This window comes from Microtus pennsylvanicus, chromosome 12 (genome assembly GCF_037038515.1).
Source record: "Microtus pennsylvanicus isolate mMicPen1 chromosome 12, mMicPen1.hap1, whole genome shotgun sequence".
Lineage (NCBI taxonomy): Eukaryota > Metazoa > Chordata > Mammalia > Rodentia > Cricetidae > Microtus > Microtus pennsylvanicus.
In genome coordinates this window covers 65,831,241-65,851,742 of record NC_134590.1, presented here as the reverse complement: position 1 = coordinate 65,851,742, position 20,502 = coordinate 65,831,241, and the positions used below count along the sequence as shown (strand labels likewise).

General features: G+C 38.9%; 1 protein-coding gene across 6 annotated transcripts in view; it reads left to right on the top strand.

The window, feature by feature from the left end:
- Mtmr3 (myotubularin related protein 3) overlaps positions 1 to 20,502 on the top strand; it is a 121,115-nt gene that overhangs the window by 58,827 nt on the left and 41,786 nt on the right. For 5 of the 6 annotated variants that reach the window (XM_075944128.1, XM_075944130.1, XM_075944129.1 and 2 more), the window contains exons 3-7: positions 3,220 to 3,297; positions 9,030 to 9,119; positions 9,476 to 9,592; positions 14,870 to 14,952; positions 17,095 to 17,261. In XM_075944128.1, coding sequence (XP_075800243.1) covers positions 3,295 to 3,297; positions 9,030 to 9,119; positions 9,476 to 9,592; positions 14,870 to 14,952; positions 17,095 to 17,261 — 460 coding nt within the window. In that variant the 5' untranslated portion in view covers positions 3,220 to 3,294. The remainder of the gene's footprint in view (positions 1 to 3,219; positions 3,298 to 9,029; positions 9,120 to 9,475; positions 9,593 to 14,869; positions 14,953 to 17,094; positions 17,262 to 20,502) is intronic. The other variant, XM_075944127.1, reaches the window with a different exon arrangement.

The window sequence follows — 20,502 nt, the reverse complement described above, 5'->3', positions numbered from 1 at the left end:
CTCTTTTCAGTTCCTTTGAAAACTTAAGGTTTTCAATGATAGCTTGCATTGTTTGAGGGTCTAAAAATAGAGACAATAACTTAATCTCTATTTACCCATTTCACTGATCTTGAAAAGTTATCAGCTCATGGTCCATCTTGTTTCACAGGTACTCTCCATTCCAAATGTACCTTCATTTATCACTTCATCTATGTGTATTGTAGTGATATATTTAAGAGATGAATTCCTTAAAGAGAAAAAAAAGCTAAAACCAGGTGCAAAAATCCATAACCACACCCTCTGTGTATTTGTGCACACGTTAGAGACCATAGCCCGTGTGTTTAAAATTAAGGTTGTTGCTGCTCAGTTTATTCTGTAACTTTCTTCGGAGTAAAAATATTTATACTTAGTTTGAGTATTCATCCCCTTTTACCCACTTTTTAATTGAGGTATAATTCATATCACATAAAGACCACTCTTTCCAAGGTATGCAGCTCAGTGGATTTTAGTATATTCTTCATGTACAAACCTTTTCATTGTCTCATTCTAGATTTCTGTCCCCCATGAATATAACCTTGAGCCCACAGAAAGCACTCCATATTCCTCTCTGTTCCTCTGGATATACCTGTTCTGGATAGTTAATTGAATTGAACCTTAGTGTACAGGTTTTTTTCACTTAGCATAATGTTTTTTATCCATGCTGTCATGGGTCAGTATTTCCTTTCTTGTTATTGTTAAATAAGATTCCATTCTATATATGTTGCTTTATCTTTTTATTTGCTGTACATTTGAATTGTTTTCATCCTTTGGCTATTATGAATATTGTTGCATGAATGTTTTACGAGCCTTAAAATCAGTCCTTCTCTTCTTCCCTCCCTCCTTTCTTCCTTCTGAACAGGGTCTTTCCCCTGGCTGTCCTGGAAACTCACTCTGTAGACCAGGCTGGCCTCTAACTCACAGAGATCTGCCTGCCTCCCCATCCCAAGTGCTGGCATACACCACCATGGTATATACCACCATGCCCTGGCTTAATTTTTAATTTCTTTCAATTTCTGTTTATGGTTTTTTTTTTCTTTTGAGATGGGTTCTTGTTGTGTTGGGCTCAAGTGCCTGAGTATCTGGGACTACAATTATGCAGCACCGAGCCCAGCTTCTTAGTGTACAAGTTTTGTATAAGAAAATCCTTCCATCCTGTCAGGTATGTGCCCAGCAGTAAAATTGATGGGAAACATGACTACAAAGCTCTTTTGGGAACAGCCAAACTGTTTTCACAGAGATGTACTTCTGAGAATTTCAGATTCTTCATATTCCACCTACATTCTATACATATGCATATACTTTAAAATGTGTGCCTGTACATGTATGTGTGCAGGTGTACATGTGTGAAAACCTTATATAGCATCTTCAAGAATGCCATCTGCTTCCTTGGAGGCAGGATCTTGATCCTTCCTCCCCCATCCCCTTTTGGTTTTGGTTTTTCAAGACAGGTTTCTCTGTGTGACCATAGCTGTCCTGGAACTTGCTCTGTAGTCCAGGCTGCCTTCAAACTCAGAGATCCACCTGGCTCTAAGATAGGGTCTCTTGTGGTTCTTTTTTTTGTTTGTTTTTTTGAGACAGGGTTTCTCTGTGGTTTTGGAGCCTGTCCTGGAACTAGCTCTTGTAGACCAGGCTGGTATCAAACTCACAGAGATCCGCTTGCCTCTGCCTCCCGAGTGCTGGGATTAAAGGCGTGTGCTACCACCGCCCGGCTCTCTTGTGGTTCTTATTAGCCTAAAGCTCACCAGCTACTAGACTGGCAGGTCAGTGAGCCCCAAGGATCCTCCTTTATGCCTCCTCCATGCTTTGATTACAAGTGTGTGCCACTGGGCCCAGTTTTTAGTATGTAATACTAATAATTAGAACATGTATCAAATTTATGTCTGTGTTAAGATAGAGCAGTTTGAGTTGTAAGTAATAATTCAGTGGTGGAAGACTTGCCTATCACGTGACCAGGCCCTGGGTTCATTTCACAACAACATAAGACAACAACAAACATAGTACAGTAGTTTAAATATGTGAATGATGTTGTCACTTTCAGCTGGATAAGCAGTAGGCATCTGAAACAAACTTGGTTTCTCTGTGTTCTTTTTCCCTATCACTTACGGGCTGAGGAATTCACTTTTCTTAAGGGTGTCCTTCACCAGGAAAGTCCTTAGTCCTTTTTCTAGTTGCTGAGACAGCAAGTTTGAGATACCTTTCTGTCACATTTAGTGGATCAACTCATTATGTGCGTTTGTGTGTGTATGCACACATGCATGCATACACACAACTATCGCTTCAGAGACTATGAAGAATCTGGTAGCTCTGCTTGTGTCACTGCTGCCTTGTAAGTCTGGTATTGCATTGTCACATCCAGCTGCTCTCAGCATCTTTCTTTGCCCCTTGTCTCCAACAGTGATTGTCCCTCAGAGCACTCTGTTAAAATAATCCTTTTCTCACAACCCAGCAGAGGAACAGGCACAGAGACAGAGCCTTGGCCTCGCTGTTCCTTTGATGTTCTCTTTCACTTATTTAATGCTGCTCTTACAGCTCTTATGCTGAGTATTGACGTTCAAACTCCCCAAAATACCATCTTTTTTTTTTTAAATTAAACTTGAGCAAAGCCACAACACCAGGTTTGTATGATGGTAATCTGTTGAAGGAAGGAGCCCTTCGGGAGAGTGCTAGCACTCCTGCATTTCTAGTTGGACGTTCTTTTGTTTTTAGGAGCACAGGTGAGAGGATTATAGTAGCTCAGGAATTTTCAGGTAAGTACAGAATATCAGGATAATAGAGCGGTTGATTCATATTTTACCTGCTAAGTCAATTTGTTTCCATAGACAGGGTGATCCATTTTCCATAAAATAAGCCACACAAATATCCTGAAACATTAGGAGAATATTGTGTTTGCAGATTGATTTTAATTATTGCTTTTTTAATCTTCAAGATTCATAACATTTGAAAATTACTCTCAACACAGGAATGTCAATGGTTTTCACTTTCTTTACAGAACTAGTTAAAGTTAGGAATACTTCCACAAAGGTGTTATTCAGTTTAGAACTAATGGTGAGGATTTGGCTGGTTGATATTCAGATTATTCAGGGATGACTCTGGTTGAATTTCAGGTCTGTGTATGCGGTCTCTTTAATTAGGGTATGACCAATTAGGGGAAAAACTATTGCCAATTTTGCCTCCCCCTTTTTTTCCTTCCTAAAATAAAAGGTCTCAAGGAGAAGAGAAAGAAGAGCCTTGTTAGAGATTGGAGAAGGACGGGGTCTCTCCTGCCCTGGACTGGTCATGGTAAGTACAAAAATAAAGAAATTAGAGTTGGACTCCTATCTTGATGAAACGTGAACACTAATACATCTGTTTATGTTTTATAAGAAATAATTTCAGTTTTGCCCACTTCGTAATTATCTCTACCTCCTTTGCCAGCTCCTCAGTACCTGTCCACTATGAATAGAAGAGCTACTTTTACGGTAGCCGAATCCTGAGAGCTAGATATGTAGCACACCTTAAGTCAGTCAGTAAATGGAGGCAAGATTGAAATATATCATTCTCGGGCTCCAGGATTTTCATATCTTCCTTTAATAGGAAGCTGGCTTGGAGGTGTAGCTCAGGCTAAACCACATGCTATTGCATATGTGAGGCCCAGGCTCACTTCCTCCCTTTCCCTAAAAACATTCTAAGAAGCAAGACATGTAAAAATGATTTTTATGTGTTTGTTTGGTGAGTGTAGAGATTGTGAGATGGCCACTCACAAATTTTTTTATTTGATTTACAGAATTGTGAAATATTGTAAAATGCTTTATAAAACAAGCATATATTATAGACTGATCAAACCGAGCTAATTAACATACACTGTCACCATAGCACACATTTTAAATGAATTTGTTTTCTGGACGGCAGCAATTCCCTGCCTTTTCTTTAAGATTCTTTTGACCCGGGCTGGAGAGTTGGCTCAGTGGTTAAGAGCATTGCCTGCTCTTCCAAAGGTCCTGATTTCAATTCCCAGCAACCACATGGTGGCTCACAACCATCTGTAATGGGGTCTGGTGCCCTCTTCTGGCCTGCAGGCATATGCACAGACAGAATATTGTATACATCATAAATAAATAAATATTTAAAAAAAAGATTCTTTTGACCCATAACAGATGGGCAGCTGTGCACACCCAGCCTTTCCCTTTCCTTGAAGAACACAATGGGCATTTCGGTGGCCTGTGGGCCATTTAGGCAGAGAAGATGGAACACAGCCAGCTACATCTCATCAGTCCTAAGAATGTGTAAGCAAAGCTTTGAGGACTAGAGAAATTGCTCTCTATAGCATTGTCTGATTTATTTGTTTGTTTTTGTCGTTAACCATGTGGTAGTTCCTAGACCCTAAGTGTTTCATGCTGGTGCACAAAGAGGAAATTGAAAATAACATGTTAATTTCAAACTTCATTAGGGACGCGTGGAAAATGCTTTTTAAAATTAAAAACAAAGTGAAATAGCAACAATCCTTGCCCAGCTAGTTGTGTGGTAATGTCATACTAAAAGGGGAGGAAGTTAATTTCTCCCTTTTTAAAGGTGGACCAGTGGGCATCACAATTTTCCAATTTAATCTTGTACCCAAAGCATGATGACATTTTACTGTTTTTTTTTTAATTTAAAGTATACAGTTTTTGTTTTTCCTCAGTTTTCAAAGCTAAAAGTGTGCTTGCTTAATATTAACATGGTGTGCATGCCAGTGCCATTGATCAGCAATTGGGCATCAAAGCAGCTCTGCTGTGCACTGCTTGCCCTTCACCGTGTGCTAAATAGCCAGCCGTACAGTCCTTTTCCTGGTACTGTTGATGTCTCTGTGGTACCTAGCACAGTCCTCTGGAGATCCCAATAGTTATAGAGCAGTGTGACCACACATCATAAAAGATCTGTCTTAGTTACTGTTCTGTTGCTGTAAAGAGACACCATGACCACAACTCTTATAAAGAAAACATTGAATTGAGGGTGGCTGGCTTACAGTTTCAGAGATTCGGTCCTTTTTCATCATGATGGGGAGCATGGTAGCATACAGGCAGACATGGTGTTGGAGCTGAGACTGCTACATCTTGCAGGCAGCAGGAAGTCAAGTGACTGTCATAATGAAGCTTGAAGAAAAGAGATCTCAAAGCCTGTCCCCACAGTGATACACTTCCTCCTACAAGGCTATACCTCCTAATAGTGCCACTCCCTTCGGGAGCCATTTTCTTTTAAACCATCACTATGACTGGCAACTTGTAAAAGAAAGTATTTAATTGGGGGTTTACTAATGGTTCCAGAGGGTTAGTCCGTGACCATCATGGTAGGGAGTATGGTAGAACAAATGGCAGGCATGGTGCTGAAATGGTAGCCAAGAGCTTTTGCAACCTCAAAGCCCATCCCCCGTGAGACATCTCCTTCAATAAGGCCACACAGCCTAGTCTTTCCCAAACAGTTCCACCAACTGGGAACCAAGCATTCAAATATATAAGCCAGTGGGGGTTAGTCTCATTCAGACTACCCCAAGATCATTATAGCAAATTAAAAAAAAAAGTTAGAATTTTGCTATGAGAACTCATGGTTGTGTGTATTGTTTTCTGATTGGTCCATGTTACTCACTCACATGTACGTATCAGTATATGTCTAAGTCATAAGTCTTATAACACAAGCTTCAATTTTGCTATTATTTAAACATTTTCTCATTTGTCTATTGGATTCCTGATAATTACTTTGTTAGCTATGTAATTCTTTGAAATTGTTGAGTCATTGATTTATTTTAGTATAAATAGTATTGTTTTATCATTTGGATTTTTGTTTTTGAGCCTTAGTTTGTTGTAATATGGAGCGGCGGGGCTGCGTCCCCAACACCCCAGCCGCTGGCTCGGCTAGCTTATGCCTTGAAATAATTACACAGACACTGTATTCTTTTAATCACTGCTTGGCCCTTAGCTCTAGCCCTTACTGGCTAATTCTGATATCCCAATCAACCCATCTCTAATAATCTGTGAGCACCGGTCTTACCGGGAAGATTCTAGGTCAGAGCTTCATCGCGTGTGTCTGCCTGGGATCGGGGCATGGCATCTCTGCTGAGGCGTCTGCTCCCGAGAGCAGAGCTGTGAAGTCTGACCTCACTTCCTCTTCCTCCCGGAATTCTGTTCTGTTTACTCCTCCCACCTATCTCCCAACCAATGAGAGCCAAGCAGTTTCTTATAATTTAACCAATGACCTTCCTCCATCATTTCCCCTTTTTTGGTTTAAACAAAAAAAAAGGCTTTAACTTTAACATAGCAAAATTACATATAACAAAACAGTTATCAAGTAAAAGTTACATCAGAAACATTTATACATATAACAAAATTGACCGTAAATCTCTATCAATAAAGCAAAATCTATACTAATGCAAATTATTCATGTCTATATCATATCCCCCTTTAAATGTAAAAGAACATTTATAAACCATATTTGGGAACATGGGCGCAGTTTTTTCTCTCCAAACTGCTTCCTGCTGAATGGGGGCGTCGTTAATTAGGTCTTTCATGGTATAACCTGTGTGCTAGTTTCATCTCAGTTGGCAGTTGAGCGAAGCAATTTTCTGAAGATGTTCACAGCAACCCTTCAGGAGGACGTGGTCCATCATACCAAATCGGAATAGAAGAAATGAACAGGGTCTCATCCTCTGTGAAAACAAAATAAGAAACTCCTTTCCAAAGCATCATGTCCTTAAACCCAAATTCTGAAATCATACCCTCATGATATCCGTTCTGGTTCCACTTGGCAGCCCATATAATGAAATGTCTCTCTGTACTTAGCTCCTTCACAATCGAAAATATTAAAGAAAACACAATGTACATAATCCAGACTCTCTGTGAATTTTCCATTTTTACGCGGCTTATGTTTACTCTATCACTTTACTTTATTCTGTCTCTTTAAAGACTTTACCTTTTTTTTATTTCTAGAATTCTAGAATACTGAATTTTGGTTTTCTTAAAGATTTTTTCAGTTATTCTTTGACAGTTTCATGCATGTACATTGTTTTAATGATATCCAACTCCACTCCTACTCCCCAACACCACCTGCATCATTTCCTTCTCCTAGATACCTCTATTTTTCAAAGGATTTTAAATGAGACTTAAAGTGTGTCTTTTGGCAGATGTTTCCAGGGTTGTTATTTGTTCCCAGTAGGACTCTCCAGCCTATGTAAGGAGAAAGAAGTGCACACAGGCATATATACTGAGTTCCAGGCCAGCCTGAGATACAGTGTGAGACCCCATCTATAGAGAGCAGAAAACCAAAACTTTTTCTTTTCTTTTTTCTTTTTTTTGTTTTTTTTTTTTTTTTTCGAGACAGGGTTTCTCTGTGGCTTTGGAGTCTGTCCTGGAACTAGCTCTGTAGACCAGGCTGGTCTCGAACTCACAGAGATCTACCTGCCTCTGCCTCCTGAGTGCTGGGATTAAAGGCGTGTGCCACCATCGCCCGGCTAACCAAAACATTTTCTGTGTAGTGCTTGTCTAACATGTTTGAGGCCCCAGTTTGATCCCCAGTAAAATGAAAATGGAGGGGGTTCTGACTATGTGAGCAGAGTTCATCATAATCTAGAGCCAGGCTCTCTCATGGACTATATGTCTTTTGGGCCTCCCTGTACTGTAACAGCAAGAGTGTAAAGTAGTTTTTTTTTTGTTTTTTTGTTTTTGGTTTTTCGAGACAGGGTTTCTCTGTGGTTTTGAAGCCTGTCCTGGAACTAGCTCTTGTAGACCAGGCTGGCCTCGAACTCACAGAGATCCACCTGCCTCTGCCTCCCAAGTGCTGGGATTAAAGGCGTGCGCCACCGCTGCCCTGCTAAAGTAGTTATTTTTGAGAGTGCTTGACTTCCTACTTTGAAATTGTCTTAACTGGAAGAGACCTCTTGGTAGTGTAAGGCAGAATGAGCAGGGATAGTGGTTTACACTGTTTTAAATTTTGGAAATTTAGTTTTTAGTTTAGTTTTTTGTTTGTTTTCTTTTATATTAAAACATTTAAAAAGTTATTTATTTATTATGTATATTGTTCTGCCTGCATGTATGCATGCATGCTAGAAGAGGGCATCAGATCTCATTATAAATGATTGTGAGCCACTATGTAGTTGCTGGGAATTGAACTCAGTCCTCTGGAAGAGCAGCCTGTGCTCTTAACCTCTGAGCCATCTTTCCAACCCTAAAGCACACCTTTTTGAAGCTTTCTGTTATGCAGATTTTGCATAAAGGATATACAATGTAGCAAACTAACATTCAGCACTTAATAGTTTCATGAATTATCAATTCATAGAGCTGTTTCATTTATTCTTCTCCCATTCCTTTCTTATACCCCTTAATTATGTTGAAGTGAATTTCAAACATAATTTCTTTATTTTTAAGTAAGTATATATTTTTCAAAAATAAAGATGTAAAATTATAACATATGGAGCAAAATTACTGCTTATTGGTTTCTTTTAAAAGGCATCACAGCCTCTTGGTGCCCACAGAGACTGTAATGCTTGATAATTTTTGCATCAGTGTGTTTCAGATTAGGGATACTTGTAATAGTCAGACTTCTGTTCTTATTACAAATGCTGAGAGAAGTCAACTAAAAAACTAAAAAAGAGAAAAGATTTATTTTGGCTGATTGTCTTGGTCAGTTGGCCCTGGTTTATATCAAGGTGGGAACATGGGATGGAAAGCCCACTCACTTTGTGGTGCGGAGGAAACAGGGAAGGGGCTAGCTCCCTTCATTGGCCTATCTTCCTCTTACTGCCTCTCAGAATTTCCAGCTCCCTGCTAACAGTGCTGTGTGTTAGCATCAAAGCCTTTAACATGTGGTCCTTTGAGGAACCCTTATCCAAACTATAGCAATAACTAAGATAGTAGATGAAACACTTTGGGGGATAGTTTTCCTGAGTTTTTCTGCTTGTTTCAAAATGGTCATTGGATTATTATTGTGATTACATAAGTAAACATGGCAGAAAAATCAAGTATGGATGATAAGTAGAAGTTTTTAAATTAAACACTGGGGTTTTCCAGGATGAAGAGATGCGGCATAGCCTGGAGTGCATCCAAGCCAATCAGATATTTCCCAGGAAGCAGCTGATTCGAGAAGATGAGAATCTGCAGGTAATTACAGACCATTTTTGACAGTGTATTATAATAACGATGGAGCAAAACTAGTGGATTGAAATAATGTATAATAGATGCATTTCCTAAACTGTACATATAGAAGTGCAATCTGGAAAACATTGTTCCTTTTTGAAAGATTTATTTCCTAAAAGGTCATTGTTTAGTATGATTATTTATCATCATAAAAGTTCCTAATTTTGGTAAGTATATTGAAATGAGGTGAGTGTAAGCTGTCTTTCAGATTCTTGATTTAAACTTGTATGGCAGAGGGTTTATTGTCCTTTTGTTCACCTGACCATTTAATCTGGACCATTTCTGCTCTGGAACTATGAAAGTTTTCTTTTGTTTTCCAGGTTCCTTTCCTTGAACTTCATGGAGAGAGCACAGAGTATGTGGGCCGTGCTGAGGATGCCATCATTGCCCTTTCTAATTACAGACTTCACATCAAGTTTAAGGAGTCTATTGTTAATGTAAGTGATTACCAACCATCCTTCCTGTAAGGTAGATAAGAAAAGGAAGAAATAAGAATTGTACAGGCTTGGGTATTTGAAAGCATTTTGTACTGTGCATTTCTCTCATTTAATTTCATGCTCAAGGACTGTTTGGTAAGGTACTCCTATGATTTATTTAAAACAATTCATCTTGTCTGCTTGTTAGTTAATACTTGTACCAGATGCTGCTGTTTTATTAAGCTTTATAAAGGTACAAAGTTTATTACAGACCGACATCAGGCTCCTACATTGGTAAGGATCCATGTTAGTATGTTGTTTATTTGCATAATGAACTCTTACTAATGCAAAGGAAGTTGGAAGTTGTTATGAGTGCATTTGCTCTTTTTTGGTTATGAGGTTCCACTAAGTAGAACTGGTTCGTCCAGTGCACTTCTGTCCTTGGTAGTCTTCAGTGAACCAGCCCAGAAAGCCCCACAACTTCACCAGTTTCCACCAGTAGGAGTATTTTTTCCCCTTTACTTGCCGGTGTTGTGGCTTTCTGCATTTGAGTGCCAGTGCAGAGAAGTGTGTTGTGATGTCTTTAAGAGCTCAGGTCTTCATTCAGATTATGTGATTTGGAGGATTCTTTGAAATCTATTGCTTGCATTAATTTTATTCATCTTTCTAGAAATTACCTAACTATTCAAGTTGCAGCCTGTGATTTATAAGATCAGTGGCTGTCATTTTTGAGCTGACATTTTACTTATGTATTTACTTACTTACTTACTTACTCATTCATTCATTCATTCATTCATTCATTCATTCATTCATTCACGTTCTCAAGCCATTTTGACCTGAATTCTTCTGCCTGCCTTCTATAATTGGGTTATGTCTCTATTCAGTCCATTAACTAACAGTGCACACCAGAGTCACCAAGGAAAAAGAAAATGTACTATGTTCACAGAGTTCTAGGGTGCTTTCTGTTGCTGTAATACACACAATGACCAAAGGCAACTTGGGGAAGAAAAGGTTTATTTCACCTTACAGCTTACAGCCTATCATTGAGGAAAGTCAAGGCAGGAATCTGAAGGCAGTAATGGAAGCAGAATCCAGGGGTAGTACTGCCCACCATGGACTATGCTCTCCCACATCAATCATTAATCAAGATTATGCCCCACAGATATGCCCACAGGCCAATCTGGATTGAGATAATTCCTCAAGCGTGGGGGGGGGGGGCTCTTCTCAGGTGACTCTAGTTTGTGTCAAGTTAACAAAACTAACCAACACAATGGTTCATTTGGATTTGATCATTTCTGACCAGTGGATAAAAAGTGGAAATGGTGCCGGGTGGTGGTGGCACACGCTTTAATCCCAGCACTCTGGAGGCAGAGGCAGGCAGATCTCCATGAGTTCAAGACCAACCTGGTCTACAAGACAGGACGGGTTCCAAAGCCACAGAGAAACCCTGTCTCCGGGGGGAAAAAACAAAAACAAAAACAAACCAGCAATTGAAAGTTCCCTGCCATGTCCTAGGGGAGGGAGTCAATTTACCACTCAACTTAAACTTAATTTTTTTTGTTCTTTAAGTGGCTGGCATCAGAGAACTTATAATTCAATTGCCTGTGAGAATGATAAAGGTTCATCTTATTACATTTTCCCATATCATCCCATTTATCAGCTCACTAGATTTGGCTAAATACTTAAAGGTCTATTTTTAGATTTGTTTGGGAATAGGGTCTGTAATAAAATCACATCATCTACCATCTTAAAGCTGTTTTCTTTATTTGTTCTATGAAAGTCAATTATGCAGCATGATGTGAAGCTGTGGTCCTTGTCCCTGTAAGCTTTTCTGTCTCCTTTCTAATAGTAAAACTGGGCCCCTCTGGCAGACCTCATATTTTGCACATTTTCCCTTCTCTCATGCCTGGGGACTTTCTCTTCATCTCTCAGAACTTGGTTCAGGTAGTAACTTCCTCTGTGAAGCTTTGCTCAAGTCTGTTCCATTCTTGGCAGTAATTGCATTCAGTGGCCTGCTTCTGTATGTAAACATACTTTCACAGCTTTTACTAGACATGTAACGCTTTGTTGATTTGTCTTTGTGTCTTTAGGATCCAATATGTCTCTTGATACCTGCAACTCAGTAAATAATTACTTGAAATTATTATGGATTTAAAATGAATATTAGATCTTCTCTCCCCTTTTGGATTTTAAGTTCATTTTAAAACAGTACATTTCTGTGACTAGGCCTGTGTCATTCATCATTTATTTCTTATAGTAACTATTTGAGTAGATTGTATTGTGATATTTTTTCATAGTGTGATTTTAATGTTTAAGAAACTGACAACTGTTCTTACTTTTAATCCATTTCCTTAGATGAAAGTGTTTTCTCTAGCATTTTAAATCTCTAAGTCTTAGAGCCATGTGTCACTTACAAAACCCCAAACACTGTGTTTGCACAGAAAAATGATTATGCAAAGTTATCTTGACATTGTAGGGACTATGCACATTTCTTATTGAGAAACACCACAGTGCTAGGGTTCCTGAGGTCATTCTAGGAAGAAGATAGCTTATTCCTCCTGCAACAGATCCTAGATCTAGACCAGAGGATTGATAGTGGTTGCCTTTCTCCCTTCCCTTCTCTGCGACCCTCTGCTCTTTCTTCAGCAGATAAATGCTACAAACACAGGAGATGAGGAAACTCTATAAGCCAGGCGGTGGTGGCGCACACCTTTAATCCTGGCACTCGGGAGGCAGAGGTAGGCGGATCTCTGTGAGTTCGAGACCAGCCTGGTCTACAAGAGCTAGTTCCAGGACAGGCTCCAAAACCACAGAGAAACCCTGTCTCGAAAACAAAAACAAAAAAACAAAAATAAAACAACAAAAAACCCAAAACAAAACAAAACAAAAAGCTATTAAAGGTCATTTTATCTAAATCATGCATATTTAAGCCATTAGAACCCAAATGTGCTATCTCTATGGTGGCATGCCCTACTTTGCATTTTTAGCACTTCAGAAAAAAAAGTTGCCATTAAATTTTAAATAGCTACCTAATATCAAATATTCTCTTAATTTCACAGCACATTGACTGCTTATAGGCTTGGATACAATGAGCACTATTCCTTTTATCTATACAACCTCAGTAAACATCAAGTTTACAGTTCCTAGAGTGAAATACCTCTGTGGAGAGTCCATTTGTAGCATTCCTGGTATGAGCAATCGTCTATTCTTTATTTTTTCCAAACTACATTTCCTTGAAACTTAGATAATTTGTTAAGCAACTAAGTGTTCAAGTGGGATTTATGAAAGTTTAAAACAGTTTTTGTTGTGTAATTGAACACACTGATCTTAATCTGCTATTTCTGAAACCACAGTGGGTGGCATGAGACTCTTGGGTGATGGCTGTTTCATATTACCTTGCAGTCTTGAAAACCTGTCTCCGGTGTGAGTCTATTCTCTTTTACCAGTGCCCTAGTTGCTCTTACGAGAATATTTTGTGGGGTGAAAATAAAGTTTATAATAAGTAATAGTATTATGATCAAAAACGTAGACTGAGAGTGGAAGGGATGGCTCAGAAGCTAAAGGCAGTTGCTGGACAAGCTTGCTGACCCAAGTTTACTCCCTGGAACCTGCATAAAGGTGGAAGGAGAGAACCAATTCCCTATAGTTGTTTTCTGACCTGTGTATGCTTACTGTGTTGTGTGTGTACACAGAATAATAAATAAACTTAGAATATTATGTAAACAGAGTTTAAAGCAGAAATGGTTTATAAAACTTTGTTTCTTGGTCAGTCTCTCAGTGCCTAACAGGTGGCAGTCTAACAGCTGTTGGTATTCTTCTTTGTCTAGCAGTTACCTTTGGTCACCATACACCAGAAAGATCTTTTTTGTTATTCTGCCAGCTAGTAGGTCAGAGTTTGTAGTAAGCCAGCTCTGAAACGAGCAGGGCTGACATGGGGCTACTCTTTGGAGGCAGCATGGTCAGTGAACAAACCTAAGCAAATTTTTGGAGTGCTACTTGCAGTTCCTATAGCCACATTCTGACTGGGTTTGATACAGCATTAGGGACAAGTAAGCTACTCTTTTTCACAAGGCCTTAAGAGTGTATGCAGTCTGGGTGGGGGTAGTATACACCATTAATCCCAGCACTTGGGAGGCAGAGGCAGATGGAGCTTTATGAGATTGAGGATAGCCTGGACTACTGAGTGAGTTCCAGGACAGCTAGGACTACACGGAAAAACCCTGTCTTGGGGGTGGGGTGGGGTGGGAGAATGCACTCAGGGCTGATTGTAACTCAGTTGGTAGAGTACTTGCCTAGTATGCATCAAACAAACCCTGAATGCAAAGCACCAAATAAAGCCATGGTGGTATAGACTGTAATTCTAGCACTTGGGAAGGTAAGAGAGTTAGTAGCTGTCTTTAGTGGCATAGGGAGTTAAAGACCAGCCTGGAATGCATAAGACCCTGTCTTGAAAAAAAATGAATTTTTATTTTTTCATATCTTGTTTGGAAAATGCTTTTGTAGTTGGAGGTTAAGTCAGATATTTTCAGAAAGAATGTCACTGCGTCAACCTGAGAGTCGTTTACACACTTGAGAGACATTTCTTCTGTCTCACTGGCGTATCGATCTCTGTCCACTATTGTTAAGTAGGACCTGCTGACCTAGTTGGCAGGGAGGGGGACCATTCCAATTCACTCAAGCCTTGAGTCCTACTTGACAAACAAGGCTCTTCAACTGTTGTTTTTTTTTTTTTTTTTTTGAGCAAATTGGATCTAGCCTATTTTAGTTTCTTTGACTACTGTATAACTTCTTGTTATCTGTGTTCTATTCTACTGAGTAGGGACTCTGACCAGTGGCTACTGGTGTGCCGTGCAGGCAGTTAGGCCTCCTCCTTTTTCAGAAGCCTCCTTTGCTAAGAACTGAGGAATGAATCTACTCTGCCATCTGGAACAATGAACACTTGGAGTCCTGTTTGCACTAGACCTGTAGTACTTCTGTGTAGAGCTCTTCAGCTTTTGTGTTACTGCAAATCATAGCTTCTTAAAGTAGAACCTTGAGAGATGACCTTGTGAGTTTAATATTCAAGGATCTATTCCCTCTTCTTTTCCAAAGTGCCTACCTCTTCTTGGTGGTCATCATGCTGTGACTTGAGGTCACTGATTTAGGGAAAGGGAAACTCTAATGGGCTCTAGTAAGTCACTACTGGTCCAGTTAAACTTGTGGCTCTGATTGCTTCTTTCCCTGTTAATCATTTGGGCTGAGTGTGCCTGCAACATCAGTGCCTTTTGACTAAGAGGACTTTATCCTTTTTAATTTTAGGTTCCATTACAGCTTATAGAAAGTGTTGAATGCCGTGATATATTCCAGCTTCATTTGACATGCAAAGACTGCAAAGTTATCAGGTAGGTGGTGTGTTTGTGAGGCTGTGAAGTATTGGCAAAAATATTCTTTAAATTGTTGTTACATAGTTTGTTAGCAAAATGTCTTTTGAAGGCTCCATTTGTTAGAATAATTTCTGACTAGTTAGTTCCTGAAATATTTTATTTTTAGTGAATATTGTTATATAAACAGACACTTTTTATTTGGACATACTTTTAAATATATAAAAAGTATAAAAATTAAAATAGTAGTCGTGTAACATTTACCCTTGTTACTACTGTATCCCAATTTACTTTATAATTTGCAGAGCCTGTGTGTGTGTGTGTGTGTGAGTGTGTGTGTGTGTGTGTGTGTGTGAGAGAGAGAGAGAGAGAGAGAGAGAGAGAGAGAGAGAGAGAGAGAGAGAAGAGAGAGAAATGAGAGATTGAGATTCTTTTCTGAAAAATTAAGTTGCTCCACTTGGCTCTTCAACCTTAAATCCTTTCCTAATAATAGAATATTTCCTCATATAACTTGTATACCATTGTCAGTTTCACAATTATACGATAAGACTTTTGCCAGATCTATTATCTTTGTCCTTTATAACATTCATTCTCACCCCTTCTCAGTCAGCACATTCAGTAGAGAATTCATTCAGAGTCAGATAATGTGTTTAGCTGCATGACTGTAATCTTCATTAATCTGGAATCTTTCTGTAACCTTTCTGTGTCTTTTATGACAGTGGCATTTTGAATACTATAGTTTCAGTAGATTGTTTCTCATTTTATGATTGTCTAGAGTTTCTTCAAGGTTAAATTGAAGTTAGGTCTCCACAATTGGAATACACAGACACACACAGACACACAGACACACACTTTCTTTTCAAGGTCCTGTGTTACATCTAGAGACAATTGATCTACTTGTCCCCTATTGATGACTTCTTATTAGTCCAGAGTGTTACCCAATTTCTCTAGTAATAGAGTAGTAGTAGTAGTAGCAGCAGCAGCAGTAGTAAATTTCTACATTCTCCCCCATATAACCAATAAATCACTTTGAGAAAATGCAAGTGTCTTATCTCTCACCAAAATTTCTCTAAGTTTAACATTTATTCATGATTTTATCAAGTATAATTTTACCCTAATTGTTGCAAAATTATGCCTAAAATATGTTTTTAATTTAGTAACTCTAGACATGCTCCATTCTTGACATTTTTACTTTATTCCTTTGATCTGTTTTGGGGTACCAGTAAATACCATGTTGTCATGTTAATGAGCTACCTTGGTTGGGACAAGGGAAGGGTGTAAGGGACCTCCCTGTTAAGGAAAACATTAACTTGCCTTTTTAGCTACTCACATTAGTCTTCCTTCCTGAAGCAGTCTGTGTGGCCCAAGGTGGCCTGAGACTTGTAGTACTCCTGCTTTAACTTTCTGACTTCCTGTGGTTACAGGAAGGAGCTACCACACCAATTTACTTTTGATAACTGACAGCCATTCAGATTTTAAAGTTTGTGTAGTTTCAGTTTTCAGCACTACATTTAAAAATAAAAGTTATGTAAGTCCTCAAAAACTCAATTTGTATTAATTATTCTAACCCTTTAATTGTATATGCTGAAATTGCTGTTGATAATACAACTATTTTGTTCTCTGTGTGGTTGTAGCTGAAAGTTTGCATGTCCTCTGGCTTAATTTGGATTTGATTGTCCTAATTGCTAAGTAGACAAATTTTGAAACCACCTCCCAACTGGCTATGGATAGTGTTGTGGTCTCTTTTTTAGGTTGACCTATTATATCATAACAAAAGAAAAAGAACTTCTGAACTTTTCTGACTTTTCTTGAGAGAGATAGATGACTTTAGAACTATCTGAAGAAGTAGGGTGAGACCTAATTCATCGGAGAGACAAACTAATGCTTTACTTTGATAATCACCATTATTACTTTCAGAAGAGATTCATTAGATTAAAATAATAGATTTTCCATATGTCCACCCTCCCATTTTTTAAAGATTTTGTACCCCTGGCTGTAATTTGTTGTTTTTATTGTAAGTAGTAGTGAATGACTGTCTGTGATGCTTTCTTCACTTCTAGTTGATCCTTCATTATGAACAGGCACTCTTGAAATGGTGGCTTTTCTTAGACTTCATTATCAACTGTTATCTGATTACATTCATACTTGTTTTGCTTTGCAAAGGTGTCAGTTCCCAACCTTTGAGCAGTGTCAAGACTGGCTTAAGAGATTGAACAATGCAATCCGACCACCTGGTAAAATAGAAGATCTCTTCTCATTTGCATACCATGCTTGGTGCATGGAGGTCTACGCCAGTGAAAAAGAACAGCATGGAGACTTGTGCAGACCAGGTAGGCCAGACTTCTTATAGAGCTTTGCTTGAAGGTGCCTTTATCACGAAATGGGAACCTATATGATTCATGTCTTCAATCTCTGTCTATTATTATAAAGTATCATGTGTGTTTCCGGTTTTCTAAGTTTAGTAAGATACATATCCTCCTTTCTAGGGAAAGGGAAGAAAACTGTTTGACACTTTAGTGGTTTCCTAGGCCTATATTGACTATAAGAAGGTTGTGGGGGTTATGAAACCCTAATGAAAAGAAGCTGTGAATTTTGTGTATGTGTTTGGTAACATTTATATTAAAATGGCATTTGAGTAGACTTTGAACCACATAAGCCTTGGACATTTTTGTGAAAGTGCTTAATTTCTCATTTTATTCTTTTACTTTTCACCTGATCTTTTATTAAAATGATATATATGTGTATGTAAGATGTGTATGATGTGCTAGGAATTGAAGTCTAGATCTTACATATATTAAGACAATTATTTGTAGTGTCAATGTGTGTGCGCAGGTGCGTGTGTGTAGATGGTAGATACACATACGTGTGGAGACCAGAGGTTGATACTGGGTGTCTTCCTCTATGACTATACACCTTATTTTTTGAGATAGGGTAAAGCTCACTGAGTCAATCAGATTAACTGGCCAACAAGCTCTAGCAAAACTTTTGTCTTTATCTCTCCAGAGTTTAGATGATAGGGATGTGTCACTGTGCCCTGCTTTTTACATGGGTGTTAGAGATTCAAACTCAGGTCCTCCTGCTTGCTCAGCAAACTCTTTACTTTGTCATCTCCCCAGCCATTGCCCTGTCATTTTTTTTTTAAATTGTGTGTGTGTGTGGCTTTTGCTCGGTGTACCTTTAATCCCAACACTCAGGAGGCAGATCTCTGCTGAGTCCAAGGCCACATACATGGTCTACATGACAAGGTCTACTGTGAGACCAGTTAGCCAGTCCCACATAGTAAGATCCTATATCAAATTTGAAAAAAAGAAAAAGCCACATTTTTTAAAAGTTTTTTTTAATGGTAAAGTTACAGTGAAATGCACAATTCTTATATTTACATTTGCTGAGTTTTAACCGTTGCATATTATTTCAGTTTTTATTTCTCTATTGTCTCCTAAAATAGTAACTTAGAAGTGAGCTTGTTGCATCTCATTGTTTGTGACACTAATTCTAAGAGACCTTCTTTGACTTGGAGTTGCCTGCGTTTTGCTTGTAAGGCTTGCTTGTCTTTTACCTGTTACTTCACAACAAACTTTTAAAAGAGGACCTCATCCATTGCTGGTGGGAATGCAAACTTGTATAACCACTTTGGAAATCAGTATGTCGGTTTCTCAGAAAATTGGGAATCAACCTACCTAAGGATCCAGCAATACCACTCTTGGACATATACCCAAAAGATGTTCAATCATACTACAAAGACATATGTTCAACTATGTTCATAGCAGCATTATTTGTAATAGCCAGAACCTGGAAACAACCTAGATGCCCCTCAACCAAAGAATAGATAAAGAAAATAGAACACATTTTCACATTAGAGTACTACTCAGTGGCAAAAAAAAAATGACATGTTGAATTGTGCATGCAAATGGATGGAACTAGAAAATACCATCCTGAGTGAGGTAACCCAGACCCAAAAAGATGAATATGGGTATATACTCACTCATAAGTGGATACTAGCTATAAACAATGGATATTAGGGCTATACTTGATGATCCTAGAGAAGCTAAGTAACAAGGCAAACCTTTAAGAAAAACATATGTAGATCCACCTGGAAAGTCGAAATAGATAAGATCACATGGCAAAATTGGGAATATAGGGGTGGGGGCAGAAGGGTGGGGGAAGTGGAAGAAGGACGGAAAAGGGGAGGGACAAGGAGAACTTGAGGAAATGGGATAGTCGAGATGGAGAAAGGACAGAGATGAGAGCAAGGAAAGAGATACCTTGATTGAGAGAGTCATTATAGGGTTAGCAAGAAACCTGGTTCTAGAGAAATGCCAAGGAATCCACAAGGATGACCCCAGCTAAGACCCTAAGCAATAAAGGAGATGGTGCCCAAATTGGCCTTGTCCTGTAGTTAGACTGATGGATATCTTAAATATCACCATAGAACCTTCATCCAGAAACTGATGGAGACAGAGGCAGAGACCCACAGTGAAGCACTGGACTGAGCTCCCAAAGTGCAGTTGAAGAGTGGGAAAAATGAGAAATTGAGCAAAGTGGTCAAGACCATGATGGGTACACCCACTGAAACAGTTTACCTGAGCTAATGGGAGCTCACCAACTCCAGCTGGACTGGGAAGGAACAAGCATAGGACCAAACTGGACCCTCTGAATGTGGTTGACAGTTGCATGGCTGGGACAGAATGAGGGGTCACTGGCAGTGGTACCAGAATTTATCCTTACTGCTTGTACTGGCTTTTTGGGAACCTATTCTCTGTATGGATAGCTTTCTCAGCCTAGATATAGTAGGGAGGGCCTTGCACCTTCCCCAAAGCAATATGCCTTACTCTGAGGAATGGATGGGGGAGGGGAGAAGTGGAGGGAATGGGAGGAAGGGAGGGAGTGGGAACTTGGATTAGGTATGTGTAATGAAATTTAAATTTTTTTATAATAAAAATTAAAAGAAGTAACATGATTTATTGTTCAGAGGAACTATATTCATACAACAATTATTTCTAAAAGTATAAATAAAGATTGATCATTAGCACTAAAAAAAAAGATGCACAGTTCACATTGATGTTAACCTGTTAACCACTTACATGGAATTTTACTGACATTAGAGAAAGAGAGTGGGAGAAAGAATATGTTTGGATTTTTTCTTTTACTATATTTACTATGTAATACACAGAGAAAACTTGTATTTGAGTAAAAAAAAATACTCTGGTAGCATTTTTCATTCCAGCTATCTGGTTATAGTGCTTTCCCAATAGTGTTGAATGTTGGTGGCCACAGCTTACTCACAAAATAGGAATATTCCAGACAGCCATATTTTTATGTCATCTCAAGGATGAAACAACGTGAGATATTTCAGAGTGATGCCTTTGTATAGTCTTCCCCAGAACATGAAACCATAAGTATAGATGCCGAGGTACAGAAGTTGGTTTAGTCTTTTAGTCATACATAGAGCGGTTCCTGACTTCTCTCCTTCTGAGTACTGAGTGTATCAGCAGGCAGGGAACTGGGATGTCTTAGTATATGTGTAATTTTAGTATTTGACTGTTGAGCGTGTCATAGTGGAACCAGCCACAT